This window comes from Nannobrachium achirus (genome assembly GCF_963921795.1).
Source record: "Nannobrachium achirus genome assembly, chromosome: 6".
In the NCBI taxonomy this organism is placed as follows: Eukaryota; Metazoa; Chordata; class Actinopteri; order Myctophiformes; family Myctophidae; genus Nannobrachium; species Nannobrachium achirus.
Genome location: NC_137815.1, coordinates 45,154,968 through 45,168,027, shown reverse-complemented (window position 1 = coordinate 45,168,027; position 13,060 = coordinate 45,154,968). Strand labels below are relative to the sequence as shown.

General features: G+C 44.3%; 1 protein-coding gene across 1 annotated transcript in view; it reads right to left on the bottom strand.

Moving 5' to 3' along the window:
- Window positions 1-2,053: 2,053 nt before the first annotated feature.
- cdh22 (cadherin 22) overlaps window positions 2,054-13,060 on the bottom strand; it is a gene marked incomplete at both ends in the record, with an annotated part of 130,372 nt that continues 119,365 nt past the window's right edge. Inside the window, one exon of the mRNA XM_080728487.1 lies at window positions 2,054-2,595. Coding sequence (XP_080584613.1) covers window positions 2,054-2,595 — 542 coding nt within the window. The remainder of the gene's footprint in view (window positions 2,596-13,060) is intronic.

Below are 13,060 nucleotides of genomic sequence, written 5' to 3'. Positions count from 1 at the left end.
CAGAGCGAATTTCGGAGCACGTAAATAAGAAAATCAACCTCACATTGTCAATCACGTTTGCACACTGCCGCCCGTTTCATATTTATTTTCGGACCAGGGTTGACTTTTTCCGATTTTTGCAACTGTTGCCACTGAGTCTCCGGATTTCGGATTTTCCAAAACAGGCATTTGTCACCAGAGTTTTACTGGTAAACAGTGTCGTAATCAGAGCTGTCCAAAAAAACTTTCATGCTGTACAGTTCTACTGACCATGAAAGAAGAAAAAGGAAAGAAAACGGTTTGACAGTTCCTTTTTAAATCCAGTCTGGAAGCAAACTAACGTGAACCAGTGACCAGGCCTTTGTTGCAGCAGTCAGACACTATAAAGATGAAAGCAACTTCACACGCCTCACTATATCCTCTAGTGAGCGAGACAATTACAGGAGTTTGGCAGGAGGCAGGCAGCGGGGACTGATCATACCGAGTGGATGATCTTTGTTTGGCTTTGGCCTGTCATATGGTCCATATGCTTCTGTCTAAGCCTATTCTTCAACTCTACCCCTGGTGTAAACACACGCCATAGCTACACAATTATTCATTATTCAGGAGACATCTTCAGCAAACGCTAATTAGGGACATGGATGTCCTGTTTATGTTATGATATGGTCTGATTTACTTTGGACCAGTGTTTCGATTTATCCTAGTGAGATTCAGAGGCCTTTACCCCAAAAAATTAAATATTTATTCGTTTTTTTAATTTTTTCCATACATTTGCAAGTTAAGGTCAACATTGAATAGGTTGTGGATATTAGGTGGCGGTGGTCAGTAATAACGCACTTAAATCTGTCTTAAACTTCACCCTTCCCCCAACCCGCCCAAGTGGAATATCAAAAAAACGAATCAAATGAATATAAAACAAGCTAAAACACACACAAATCTGGAATGAACATCGTTGCCCGGTGGGATGGATCTGACAACCATCCGAATCTGTGAAACAAAGACAGTCCTTTTAGTTTAGTCGGGTTTTTGTGCCTTGTTGCCTCATCATCGGCTGTAAAGAGAATAAGAAAAGAAACCGTTGACGCACAATGTCTCAAATACAGTATGTGACCCCTAAAAAAACACTTTATAAACCACAAAAATACGTACAGCAAATTCATGTCAATCCCAGGCAATCTTGGGACTGAATTGGCACATCCTTTCTGCTTTTACTTTCCATCTGTCTTTTCAATCCACCGCTCTTCAGTTGCTTTTTATACAAAAACAGCGTTCCTAGAAAATAAATACAAATAGTTCCAGTAGTTTACTGTGACCATACAAATGTCTCCCTCCTCAATGCCTGTCCGTGTTCCACTTCCATTGGCCTCCTCCCTTTATTTTTTTAACACTTTCATGTTATAGTCCAGCGTGTCCAATTACAGTCGGAATAAATAAATAAATACATAGAAATTAATAAATACATAAATATGCTTCCCCTTAAATAAATACGGATGTTTTTAAACATATATTTTGTCTTGGCTCTGCAAAACCCTAAATGTCAACTGCTCTGAGTCCTCCAGTATTCATAATTTGAGCTTTGGACCAGTTCCACAATGAAGAAAAAACAAATAACAAGGTTCACGTCCATGAGAGAGAAAATCCTGCCTCCGGATATATTTAAATGGTAATGTTTGTGGGCCACCATTACCCTTTTGAAAAAGTTTGAGGAGTAAACGGAATGGCGAATGAATCTCTCTCTTGCTCTCATCTTCTTCCTTTACATTTCTCAAAGTATCAGGAACAGGAACTCTTACAAAAAAATAAAAAATAAATAAAACTTGTGAGCAGTGTAATGTATTTTGAAGTAAGAAAGTAAATAGTTTTTAACTGATTCATTTTCACCAAAATTAAGTTCAAAGACACTGCTGCTGATATATATTTCTTTCTCCCTTTCCACATCGAGGAGGTTGTGCGTTCTGCTGACTCTCGGTCGAACACTCGAGGGTCAGAGGAGGAGGCGGATAAGAAGTTACAGTAATGTTAGGCAGAAAGAGCACAGAGAGAGTTTTAAGGTCTCTGTGCAAACCTAGCTGTGCTAGGACCCCTCCTCATCTGTGTTCCCCGGGGCGTAGTAGCCCGCCAGCTGCTTGAAACGCGGCCCCCAGTCGCTGAGGTAGGAGAAATCCTGCTCCGAGGCGGTGGACAGCGTGTGGATGGAGCTGAGCGAGAGGGCCGGCGAGCTGTTGCCCTCGAAGGCGTACGTTTGGAAGGAGTCATACGGCGGGACCGACAGGTCCGCGTCGGCCTGCTCCACCTTCTTGCGGATATAGCCCTTGAAAACTGAGAAGTCTGCCGCCCCGGCCGCTGCCCTGGCTCCTTTTGCGCCGCCCGCCCCCAGGGTCCGGCTGGCCTGGGACCACTGGGGCAGCGAGCGTATGTCCGGGCCGGAATCGGAGCTCTTGGCCTCAGGGAAGTCGTAGAGGTTCCTCAGGGCGCTCATGTCGTACGCCTGCGTGTCCTGCTCCCCTCCACCCTCGTCGTTGTACTTGATGACGTTGTCCCTCATGTCCTCCTCGTCTTCGGACATCCGCTGGCCCTTCCTGTGCCGTTTGAGACTCAGGATCAGCAAAACCAGGACTTGATAGAAAGAGGGAAAGAAAGAGAGGTGGAGAGTGACCATGAGAGACACATAAAAAGAAATGATTACCATCTGCGGGTATTGCAGTATTAAATCATATGGATAGTTGATGTTTAGTGTAATGGGTTTTTGTTCAGCATAACAGAAGTTGTTAAATGAGGCCCCCAATATAGAACTGGTTTGAGGTAAATGCCACAAATCATAGGATGTTGAAAACTGTCATTGCCTTGAAATCCGTGACTTTAAAGACCCTAACCCTGTCAGGCAAAAGGTTTGAAGAGGTCGATGGAAAAAGAGGAACTGCACTTCATCAATGAAGACATATCCAACCCGGAGATCAAAATGTGAAGTCAGGTCCTCAATAAGGTTTCTGTCAAGTAAAGCAGGTTTTACTGGAATGTGCAAATTAGTTTAATGCAAGTATGAAAATGGAGGCTAAAATCACACACGTTTCCAACTCTAATTTGCGTAACTTTGGTCCCCCCATAAAGACAATTACCTTTCTCAAATAATATTTTAAGTTTTACATTTCAATTGCATGAGAATTGAATTTCTACAATGCTAATTGCTTTCCCCAGAAATATTATGTCAGAGGCTTAACGGATTCCAATCTTTTTTTTCAATACTTGTAAGTCCAAGCACCACAGAGATTCAAGCTTACATCACTGCCAAGAAACAGAGGACACCAACCAACTACAATGGATAGAGACAAATGGCAAGGAAAATAAAGTCTGGAATAAAAAAAGAAATGTATTTAGTTTGATCCCTTAATAGACTAATGAGACGAGAGCAACAAAAAAGCTGCATGCATCTAAATAAATCAATGAAGATTTAATCTCAGTTTAGTTATAAATCTGGATTAAAAAGGAAAAGTTTGTATGGATTCCTCTATAGCCTAATGAGATGAGGAAAACAAAGGCTGTATGCATCTAAATAAATCAATGAAGATTTAATCTCATTTTAGTTATTTTAATTACTGCCTACATATGTGATTAAACCGCTTTCAATTCGCTCAGACGCTCGCGCCCCCGACTTCATCATTCCTCCTGAGGGATGCTCCTATTCTCTTGGAAACCTCAACTAAAATTAGATGTACGGCTCATGATAACAACAAATTACCACGTCCCATAATGATAATGAAAACACACCAACACACATATTTATGAATCATGTATTCTGAGCTAAATTAGCGTGGTATTGCACATTAATATAAAAAGGAAGGGAGTGAATTGGGATAGCTACATAAACAGTATTCACTAGCACAAGGGTCTTCAACAGGGGGTCCGGGACCCCTAGAGGGTCCTTATATTAACCACTTGAACCCTAGCGTCCATATTCTGAGAACTTTAGCCAAAAATAGCCGATCTACAAGCTCGCGAAGAACAGCTTAACCATTAAGCACTATGGTAAAAAAGAAATCTACAAGCTATTTGATGTTTTGCTGCCATTTACACTCGTTTTGTTTTGCCTAGCTACTAGCTATTACATGCACAAAATAGGGACGCCAGGTTGAAAGTGGATAATTTGGCTAGAATTTCACCAGAAGGTAATCGATGAGAGATTGTACTGTATTAGAATGACTATTCAGATCATAGATTTATCTTTCCCCAATCCCCACAGAAAGAGCTAATACACTTCCCGGCACCGGCGTCTGCCGCGGAATTGCCTCGACAGGCATAGAACAGGACCGGCAGTTCGAACGCACGCACCGGCAGGTAGGACCGGCGGCCGCCGTACAGACCGGCAGGAAGGACCGGCAGCCGCCGCACGGACCGGCAGGTAGGAACGTCGGCGCATAGTTTTACTGAGGTTAAGGTTAGGTTTAGGGTTAGAGTTAGGGTTAGGTAACGGCCGGCACCTGCCGCGGCAGCATCTCGGCAAGGCCGGTGCCGGGAATTGTATTCGCTGTCCCTCAATCCCCATCTACTATAGACAGTTGTACAATTCTGTACTTAATATATATCTAACAATTAAGATCTTCTCTTATGGCGGCACCTGGCATTCAAATGGTGGTCCGCAGCACAATATAATTTTGGGGGTCCCTGACATGAACATATATTTGAGAACCACTGCACTACAAGTGTGGCAGTGTCTGTATGTGAAACCCTTCTCTCTACCTGTCCTTTCGGGGACTGCTCATAAGTCCAAAGGTTCATTAGTCCGAAGGTTCATTAATCCGAATTTAGTTAGGGTTACTGAGGTTAGGGTTAGGGTTAGAGTTAGGCATAGTATTCGTAATAAATTCGGACTAATAAACCTTCGGACTAATAAACCTTCGGACCAATGCCATGGCACCGTACTTTCTTATTTTACTGTGTTTTATTGCTGGTCTTATGTTGAAGTCTGTATGTGTCTATGTGTTTTTTGATGTGGTGTATTTCTTTTTAGTGTTTCTCGTAGGATGGCACTTGTTGCACATTACAACAAATGTCGTGTAAACAGACAATAAACTGACTTAAACTTGAACTTGAAATGAACATTTCTGGACATCAACCTTTCAACCAGTAGGCGTGCACTATCGTTGTCGTTCAGCCACGGTAGGAGGGGCACACTTTGGTGTTTTTACAAACCACAACTGACAAACATTACTCATCTTATCCACATGAATGAACCCTAGCATCCCTATCCTGGGCATCTCATAATAGTTGTGAGCTTGTGGATCTGCAATTTTCACCAAAGAGATTTAGTGTTGAGTGGTAAACAGAAGGCCAAGTGTAGATCCCTGGGGGACCTAACAACTGTATCGGGTATTAAGTTTACACTTGCAGCAATGGGCAGTTACGTGTAGAAGGGGTGTGCATGTGTGTGCATGAGTGCGTGTGTGTGTGTGTGTGTGTGCATGAGTGCGTGTGTGTGTGTGTGTGTGTGTGTGTGTGTGTGTGTGTGTGTGTGTGTGTGTGTGTGTGTGTGTGTGTGTGTGTGTGTGTGTACCAACATCTCTCCTGCCCAGGCTGTGTTGACCATTGTTATCAGGTGTTACGTTCTGATCACACATACAGTAGCTACTGTAGCACTGGTCTAGTTTTATACCATGAAAGCCATCTCTTTGATCTAAAATTGGCTTTGTAATTTTTGTGTAGCACGCCTTTTGTAATTCACTATTATGATTGGTCTTTCAGGCCACTCGTGGTAGAGCCCATGGAATTGTGGCTCAAACAACCGGACCGGTGGGATTATAGATATTAGTATGCTGAAAAGACTGAGGTTAAAGGACATAGCTGTTTAGTTGTAACAACTGTATCATCATAGTGGAATGCTTTGTTATAGGCTAAAGCAGAGCAAGCAGAGCAAAAACGCATCACATTCACAAAGTGTTCTTAAGGTATATCAACCAAGGCCTTAGGTTACCTACAATGAAAATCTTGTGTGATCAGTCATTTTACAAGGGTAGATGTCAATTTATTCTTTGAAAACCGGTGGAATTCAGATTGTTTTGAAGCCGGGACTCTCCATGTGTTCCTTAATTTTCGCAGAAATTCTGTTCCCTCTCTTTCTCCACAACAGGGACCTTGAGCAGGTACAGCGAATGAATGCCGATGAGGGGACACTTAGATAGATCATTAAACTGTGGGTGCAATACATCTTCTGGAATGTACACATGTAGTCTGTTGCCTAAAACAAATGTGTGCGAACCCCGCAATACAAGAAAGACCATCTATTATGGTGTCTGTGCTGTCCAGGATGGCACGGAATGTTTGATGCTCTGAGCTCACATGACTAGACCCATGCTCGGTTAAAATGAGATATATGGCCAGATCGTTTAGCACTCAAACTAGATGGATGATACTTGCTTATATGCAGCGTAAAGGGGACTGCAAATACAGTAAAGCAGTGATACTCAAACTCCGGCCTGCGGGCCACTTCTGGCCCGCGGCACAATTTTGACTGGCCCACCAGCTTAATGTCCTCGAAGTCACGCATCCAACAAGCTTGCGTTCCAGAGATAATGGCCAAAACATCTTGAAAGTGGCCATTGAATTCTTTTGTATTTTTTTTAACCAGTGGCTCTGTCCGACTAATTACCATACCCAAAACGTCACTGTAGGCCTAAATGCAAATCAAATGAAATAATTAAACAGCTAAACAGTCTGGGTATCTATTATAAGTAGCGATGTGCTCAGCTATCTTTAATGGTATCCCACTTGATAGCAGGCAGACAAATATCAACACAGACAAATAGCAGACAAATGTGGTCATGCTCAAGCTACCTCAACCCTATGTTCCCTCAGCCTTATGTTCCCTCAGCCCTATGTTCCCTCAGCCCTATGTTCCCTCACTCCCTAACAATTTATTATACCCTATGTTCCCTCAACCCTATGTTTCCCCCAGCCCTATGTTCCCTCAATTCCAAAATAGACCCTATGTTCCCTCAGCCCTATGTTCCCTCAACCCAAAAATAGACCCTATGTTCCCTCAGCCCTATGTTCCCTCAGCCCAAAATAGGGCCCTGCCCAGGATGGTGTCTCTAGTCGGGCTTGAGTCGCGGAGGGTGGTCCCTGGAGCTCCGGAGGTTCCAGGGACCCCCTGGGCTGGTTCTCCCTGCCCCTGCCTTATAATGTTAGCCAGTGCCTAAAGTGGGCACTCCCTCCATCACGGAGGTATAGAGGCCGGCGCCGAGCGGCGCCCTGCCCAGGAGGGTGTCTCTAGTCGGGCTTGAGTCGCGGAGGGTGGTCCCTGGAGCTCCGGAGGTTCCAGGGACCCCCTGGGCTGGTTCTCCCTGTCCCTGCCTTATAATGTTAGCCAGTGCCTAAAGTGGGCACTCCCTCCATCACGGAGGTATAGAGGCCGGCGCTGGGTGGCGCTCTGCCCAGAAGGGTGTCCCAAGTCGGGCTGAGGGTCCGGCACGTCGGCCCTGGTGCTCTGGTGGTCCGTGGACCCCCGCCGGTCCCTGGGGAATCCTCCCCGTGTCCTCCTTTGAAATTCTATCGGGCGGTAAAAGCAAACACCTAACAGAACGGAGCTCTCCCCCCTCTCCCCTCTGAGGGGGGAAAAAGAACCAGGATTTGGGACGGAGCCTGGAGGTGGTCTAGGAGCCAGGGCTCCTCTCCCTCCTCCTTCCTTTGAAAAACTCTCCTGCAGTAAATGGGAACACCCTCCATCACGGAGGTATAGAGGCTGGCGCTGGGTGGCGCCCGGCCCGGGAAGGTGTCCTAAGTCGGGCTAGAGATGCGGAGGGTGGTCCCTGGAGCTCTGGAGGTTCCAGGGTACTCTGGAGGTTCCAGGTTCCAGCCCAAATAGGGCTGAGGGAACATAGGGCTAAGGGAACATAGGGTCTATTTTTGGTCTGAGGGAACATAGGGCTGAGGGAACATAGGGTCCTATTTTGGGATGAGGGAACATAGGGCTGAGGGAACATAGGTCTGAGGGAACATAAGGCTGAGGGAACATAAGGCTGAGGGAACATAGGGTTGAGGTAGCTTGAGCATGGACCCCATTTGTTTGTTTTAGTGTTTGTGTGGAATATGCTAATTGCACAGACTTATTAAAAAGAGAGAACATTTAGCAAATGACTTTGATTACAAATTGTGTCATTGATAGAATATAAATGGAATTCCAAGCCATAACATAATGCACATTGCACTTGTCTTAAGTTACGTGGAAATAAAGCAAATAAAAGAGAGAGTAATGTAATTTTATCAACTGGCCCATGGCCCCTTGACATTTTTGTAATGTGGCCCACAGATTCAGAAGTGTGAGTATACCAAGCATTGGTTATCAACCTTTTTCTTTTTCAAATTGTTCAAGATTTTTAGGAAATTGCACATCTACGAAAAAATGCAGTTAAAGGACCACTTCACCTCTGGGACAACCAGATCGTATTTTATTGTTGTTTGGGAGACGATCAACACAATCCTGAGTTAGTCCCAGAGGTGAAGTGGTCCTTTAAATTGTTAAAATGTTATGCTATATTAACTAATGTTGCAGGAGAACAACCTCAAGGTCCCCTGAGGGTCCCCGGACACCACTTTGAGAACCACTCCTGTAAAGTAGGCCTATGTAACTCAACATTGCGTTACCTTGGAAGTTGGTAGGTGACTCACGATATTTGTTTCACTCTTTCCTTTCAATCCTGGCTCCTTCCTTTCCATTCACTGAGCACTAAGAGACTCTCTGACAAGCATATTAATCTATACAAATGACTTGTTGCAGGTCCCAGTAATTGTCTTTATTTGGTGTAAATGACCTGAATAACTTGCTGAGGAGAAAACGGCCTGCTCGGGAAGAGCGGCGCTCGAAGTGAAGAGGAAAAAAACACTGAAGATCGTCTGGGGGCCTTTTATGCAATATCTCTGACTGATAATGTACAATCACACTCCACTTACATTGTTTGGTGCGGTCCGCCGGGACGCCGGCATCTCCGCTCATTGTGTTTATTCTTCTTCTGCTCCATAAATGGGTAGAGTTAATTGCCACGGGGTCCAGGAAGCAGTCACAGCTCGTGATAGACTCTGGAGCGTGCTGCCGTGCGTGCCAAGCATGCGCTCAGACAATTACTCTCAATTCCCACTGATGAGCAGAGTAATGGGAGGTGGGGACCCTGACACTGCAAACTGTTTTGTACATACAGATCAGCTGCTTCTTGGAAATGCCGGCCAGTAATTTCCATCACATCGCACTGCGGGTGGCGGTAATGTGCTTTTGTTTGCAGACGTGCTTTTATTCTATTTACTGGGAATACTGCATGTATTTTTGTTAAGATTGATAGAAGGCGAGATCATTTAATATCAGGCTGTTGCTTAGGCCATCAATCAACATGTCTTGTGTAAAGAAACGGCATCAATAACTTCCAGTCCGACAATCACTAATCTTGCCAGTGTGCGTCATCACCGTATCTGTTATGCCGTTATGCACACCGCAAACGCCCACTGTTTCCCACGGATGCCTATCTGGCTACAGGTACACAAATAGCTCACGTCCAAGGCCATGTACAAGTGCACAGATACACGCTCTGACTCTGTAGGAACCATATGTACCTGTATACAGCTATTACCTCCGCATACAATGCCTCGGCCCCCTCGTGTACAGATGTTTCGATAAGCGTTCCTGACAAGACGGCTAATTTCCCCTTGGGCCACGCTGGCTGAGCGAGCCCAGGAGTTCATCGCGGCAGATGGGTGGTAATTGGAACGGATGCGTGCAGATGCTGCGGCGCAGTGGAATGGATTCATCACATCAGGCCCCTTAAATGAACTGATAGAGGGACTGTTTGTTTGTAGGGTAATTAGGCAGAAATTTGTTTTCATTTTTCTCATCATCCAACAATTGATGTAATAGGGGTGGTCCAGCCTCGGGAGAAGGAGCGCTCTCTGCTTGGGCCAGGTAGTTAATGGATGTGTGTGCTTGTGTGGGCGGGGCTGCTCCCTCACTATACGAAAGGATGCAGTGCTAAAGGTTTGCACTGCAGTTTTGCACTTAGAGTAAGCCCTTTATACTTTGTACAACAAATAGCAAAAATTGCTTATCTACAAGCTTACAGATAAAAAAATAAAAATAATCTAATACAATTTCAAGACTTTTTGAAATGTTTCAGCCAAATGATGGACTCCAGAGTGAAAGCAGCCTTGTGGCACATCTATGCGGCCCGTCATGGTCATAACAATATTTATTTTTTCTACTTTCAGTGTGGACAAATAATTTCTGATGTCATTATTTTCTGTTTTTCTCCAAGACCCTTAAGAAACTATTTTTGTCTTGTTTTATACAAAACATGTTTTACCTTTTTGCTATTTTGTTTGTTCCAAAAGAAGAAACTTCATCATTCCATCAGTAATCATTCCATGACAATCTTTTTGTTCAATGAGGTTTGGCATTATAGATGGAAACGTGGCTGTTTTCTGTGTGTTTTCTTCATTTTTAGACTAGTAATGTAGTGTGTTACAAAATCATTGTCTAAACCAGTGGTTCTCAACCTGTGGGTCAGGACCCCAAGGGGGGGTCCCCAAATTATTCTGGGGGGTCCCATTGTTTTCTCTCAACAGTAAACAAACCAACATAAAGTTAAAGTGTATAGAGGGTTATCTTCACATTTCTAAAGTGACAATTTAAGGACCTTTTAATACCTTTTAATAAAATGACAAATTAAACATTGACCAAATTGTCAATTATTAGAGGTGGAAATTGTGAAAATAGCAGATCTACATGCTCACGCCTCACAACGCTATTTTCACAATAGAAATGTTATACAAAATGTAATGCCTCAACTCTTAGTGTTTGTGAGGGTGGGGGGGTCCCCAGTTGAAATATGATTATTTTTGGGGTCGCGGCCTGAAAAGGTTGAGAACCACTGCCCTAAGCGTCCAAAATAGGTCCGTCATTTTTAGCACACAGCCCTTGGACTTTTGGTATTTTGCTGAGTGGCCCCTGAGCCATCTTACGTTGAGTAGCCCTGCTATACAGTATGTGCATGTAAGTGTGTGCACTGTCCGTGAACAGGCAGCACAAAGCTTATCCATCTGTGTGTACAGTATGTTGTTCATGCTTTTAGAGAGAGAAGCAAAGTATTGGCTAATGTGATGATTGCTGTAGCTTGCACATGGCCCACTCCGTTCCAGCCAGCCAACTCTATTAATACCACCAAACCACTGCTAAAACACTGCTGTCCATTTTCGTTCCCCTGAGCCCGCCTCTTGCGGCTTGTAGATTATATACTGTCCACACAGCAGACAGGCAGCAGCATCCAGGTGCTTCCACTCAATCTGTGCCTCCAGCCATAAGGGAGTATTTTCTACCAATCGACATCACTCAGTCAATGCAGGGACTTGTTTGCCACGATCTGTAATCTGACTGGGGTGCAACAGTTAATCCAACAAACTGATTAATAATAATAATAATAATGATAATATTTTTGTGTGACACTTTTATACAATGAATTTGAAAAGTGGTTAAACAGACTAATCCATTTATTCCATTATAAAAAATTCTATTATGATATTGATATCTAAAAGAAATTATGAAAATAACACGCTTCAAGATTAGTTTATCGTTTAAAAATTAATCGATAGGGGGGACATGGTGGTGCAGTTGGTAGCGCTGTCGCCTCACAGCTAGAAGGTCCTGGGTTCGATTCCCGCTGGGGGACGCTGTGGGGCGCTGGGGGCATGTTCCCTCCTCCGCGTGCGTCATCAGCGCCCACACCCTAGGTGCAGTTGGAAAAAGGGCCCTTCTGTGTGGAGTTTGCATGTTCTCCCCGTGTCTCCTAGGGTAGATACCCTCACAAAAACATGCAGTAATCCTGGTCTCTATAATGCCTCCCCCTGGCAAGCTGCGGTGCCTGATGGAGGGGAAAGGAACTGGTTGGAATAACGTGTTCCTTCCATGCGCTACGTCCAAACCGGGGAAATCCCCCCTGGCAGGTGAAAAGCAGCAACTTGGACAACTCATGCATAGAAGGAAGCATGAGGTCAATCCGTTGTCTACCCAGGCGAGGCAGAGGGAGAGCAGAGCCCAGGATTACAGCTTAGGCAATTGGCACTGGGTGAAAAAATGGGTTACAAATTTGTGGGATAAAAATTATAAAAAATTAATCGATAGAATAATCGCTAAGAAAATAATATATAGTTGTAGTCCTAAATCTGACACCATGATGTAAAAAAGGGGTGAAACATCAGCTCTGCTATTCTGAATAATGCATGGTATGGACTTCAGTGAGAATGTCGCTCTTCAGAAATACGCACATACCATCGACACGGTATCTAAACGGGAGTTAAGTCCAACTCTGATTTGTTTGGATAAGTTCCAGAGCACCAAACACGGCGCTTAACCAACAACAAATGTATATAAACTCTGGGGGCCAGTGTCTAGAGATATATACAGTACAGTGTACAGCATTTCTGGCTTTTAGAACCTTGATGAATAAATCATGCCCCTGCTTTCGACGCCACACCGGAATATGTTTTGGCTAATGGGAAACACGGCTTTAACTCGCCTCATTACAGAGGCTGTTTCAAAGCTAAGAAAGCAAAACAAAACAAGCAACCCGTTATTCAAAGTTGAAGCGAACCCTGTGTCACGCCATCCATCATTCACAGCCTACATAATGTAAAACATATGTAAAGTGCTGCGCGCAAGGGAGACCAAACATCTTGATTCTTTATTTCTGGCACAGTGGAGCAGGATGAGGAGAGTGAGAAGCCGTCTCATAAAACTTTCAGTGATGACAATGCTAACCCTCTCAGGTCTGCTCTTCCTCTGAGAGAGAGAGAGAGAGAGGCAGAGAGAGAGAGAGAGAGAGAGAGAGAGAGAGAGAGAGAGAGGCAGAGAGACGGAGAGAGAGAGTACATGCATTGTGCACGTGTAGGTGTGTGTGTGTGTGTGTGTGTGTGTGTGTGTGTGTGTGTGTGTGTGTGTGTGTGTGTGTGTGTGTGTGTGTGTGTGTGTGTGTGTGTGTGTGTGTGTGTGTGTGTGAGGTTGTCTAGCTATACTTATGGGGACTAAACGCATGTTCACACAGTCACCTGCAGGGGA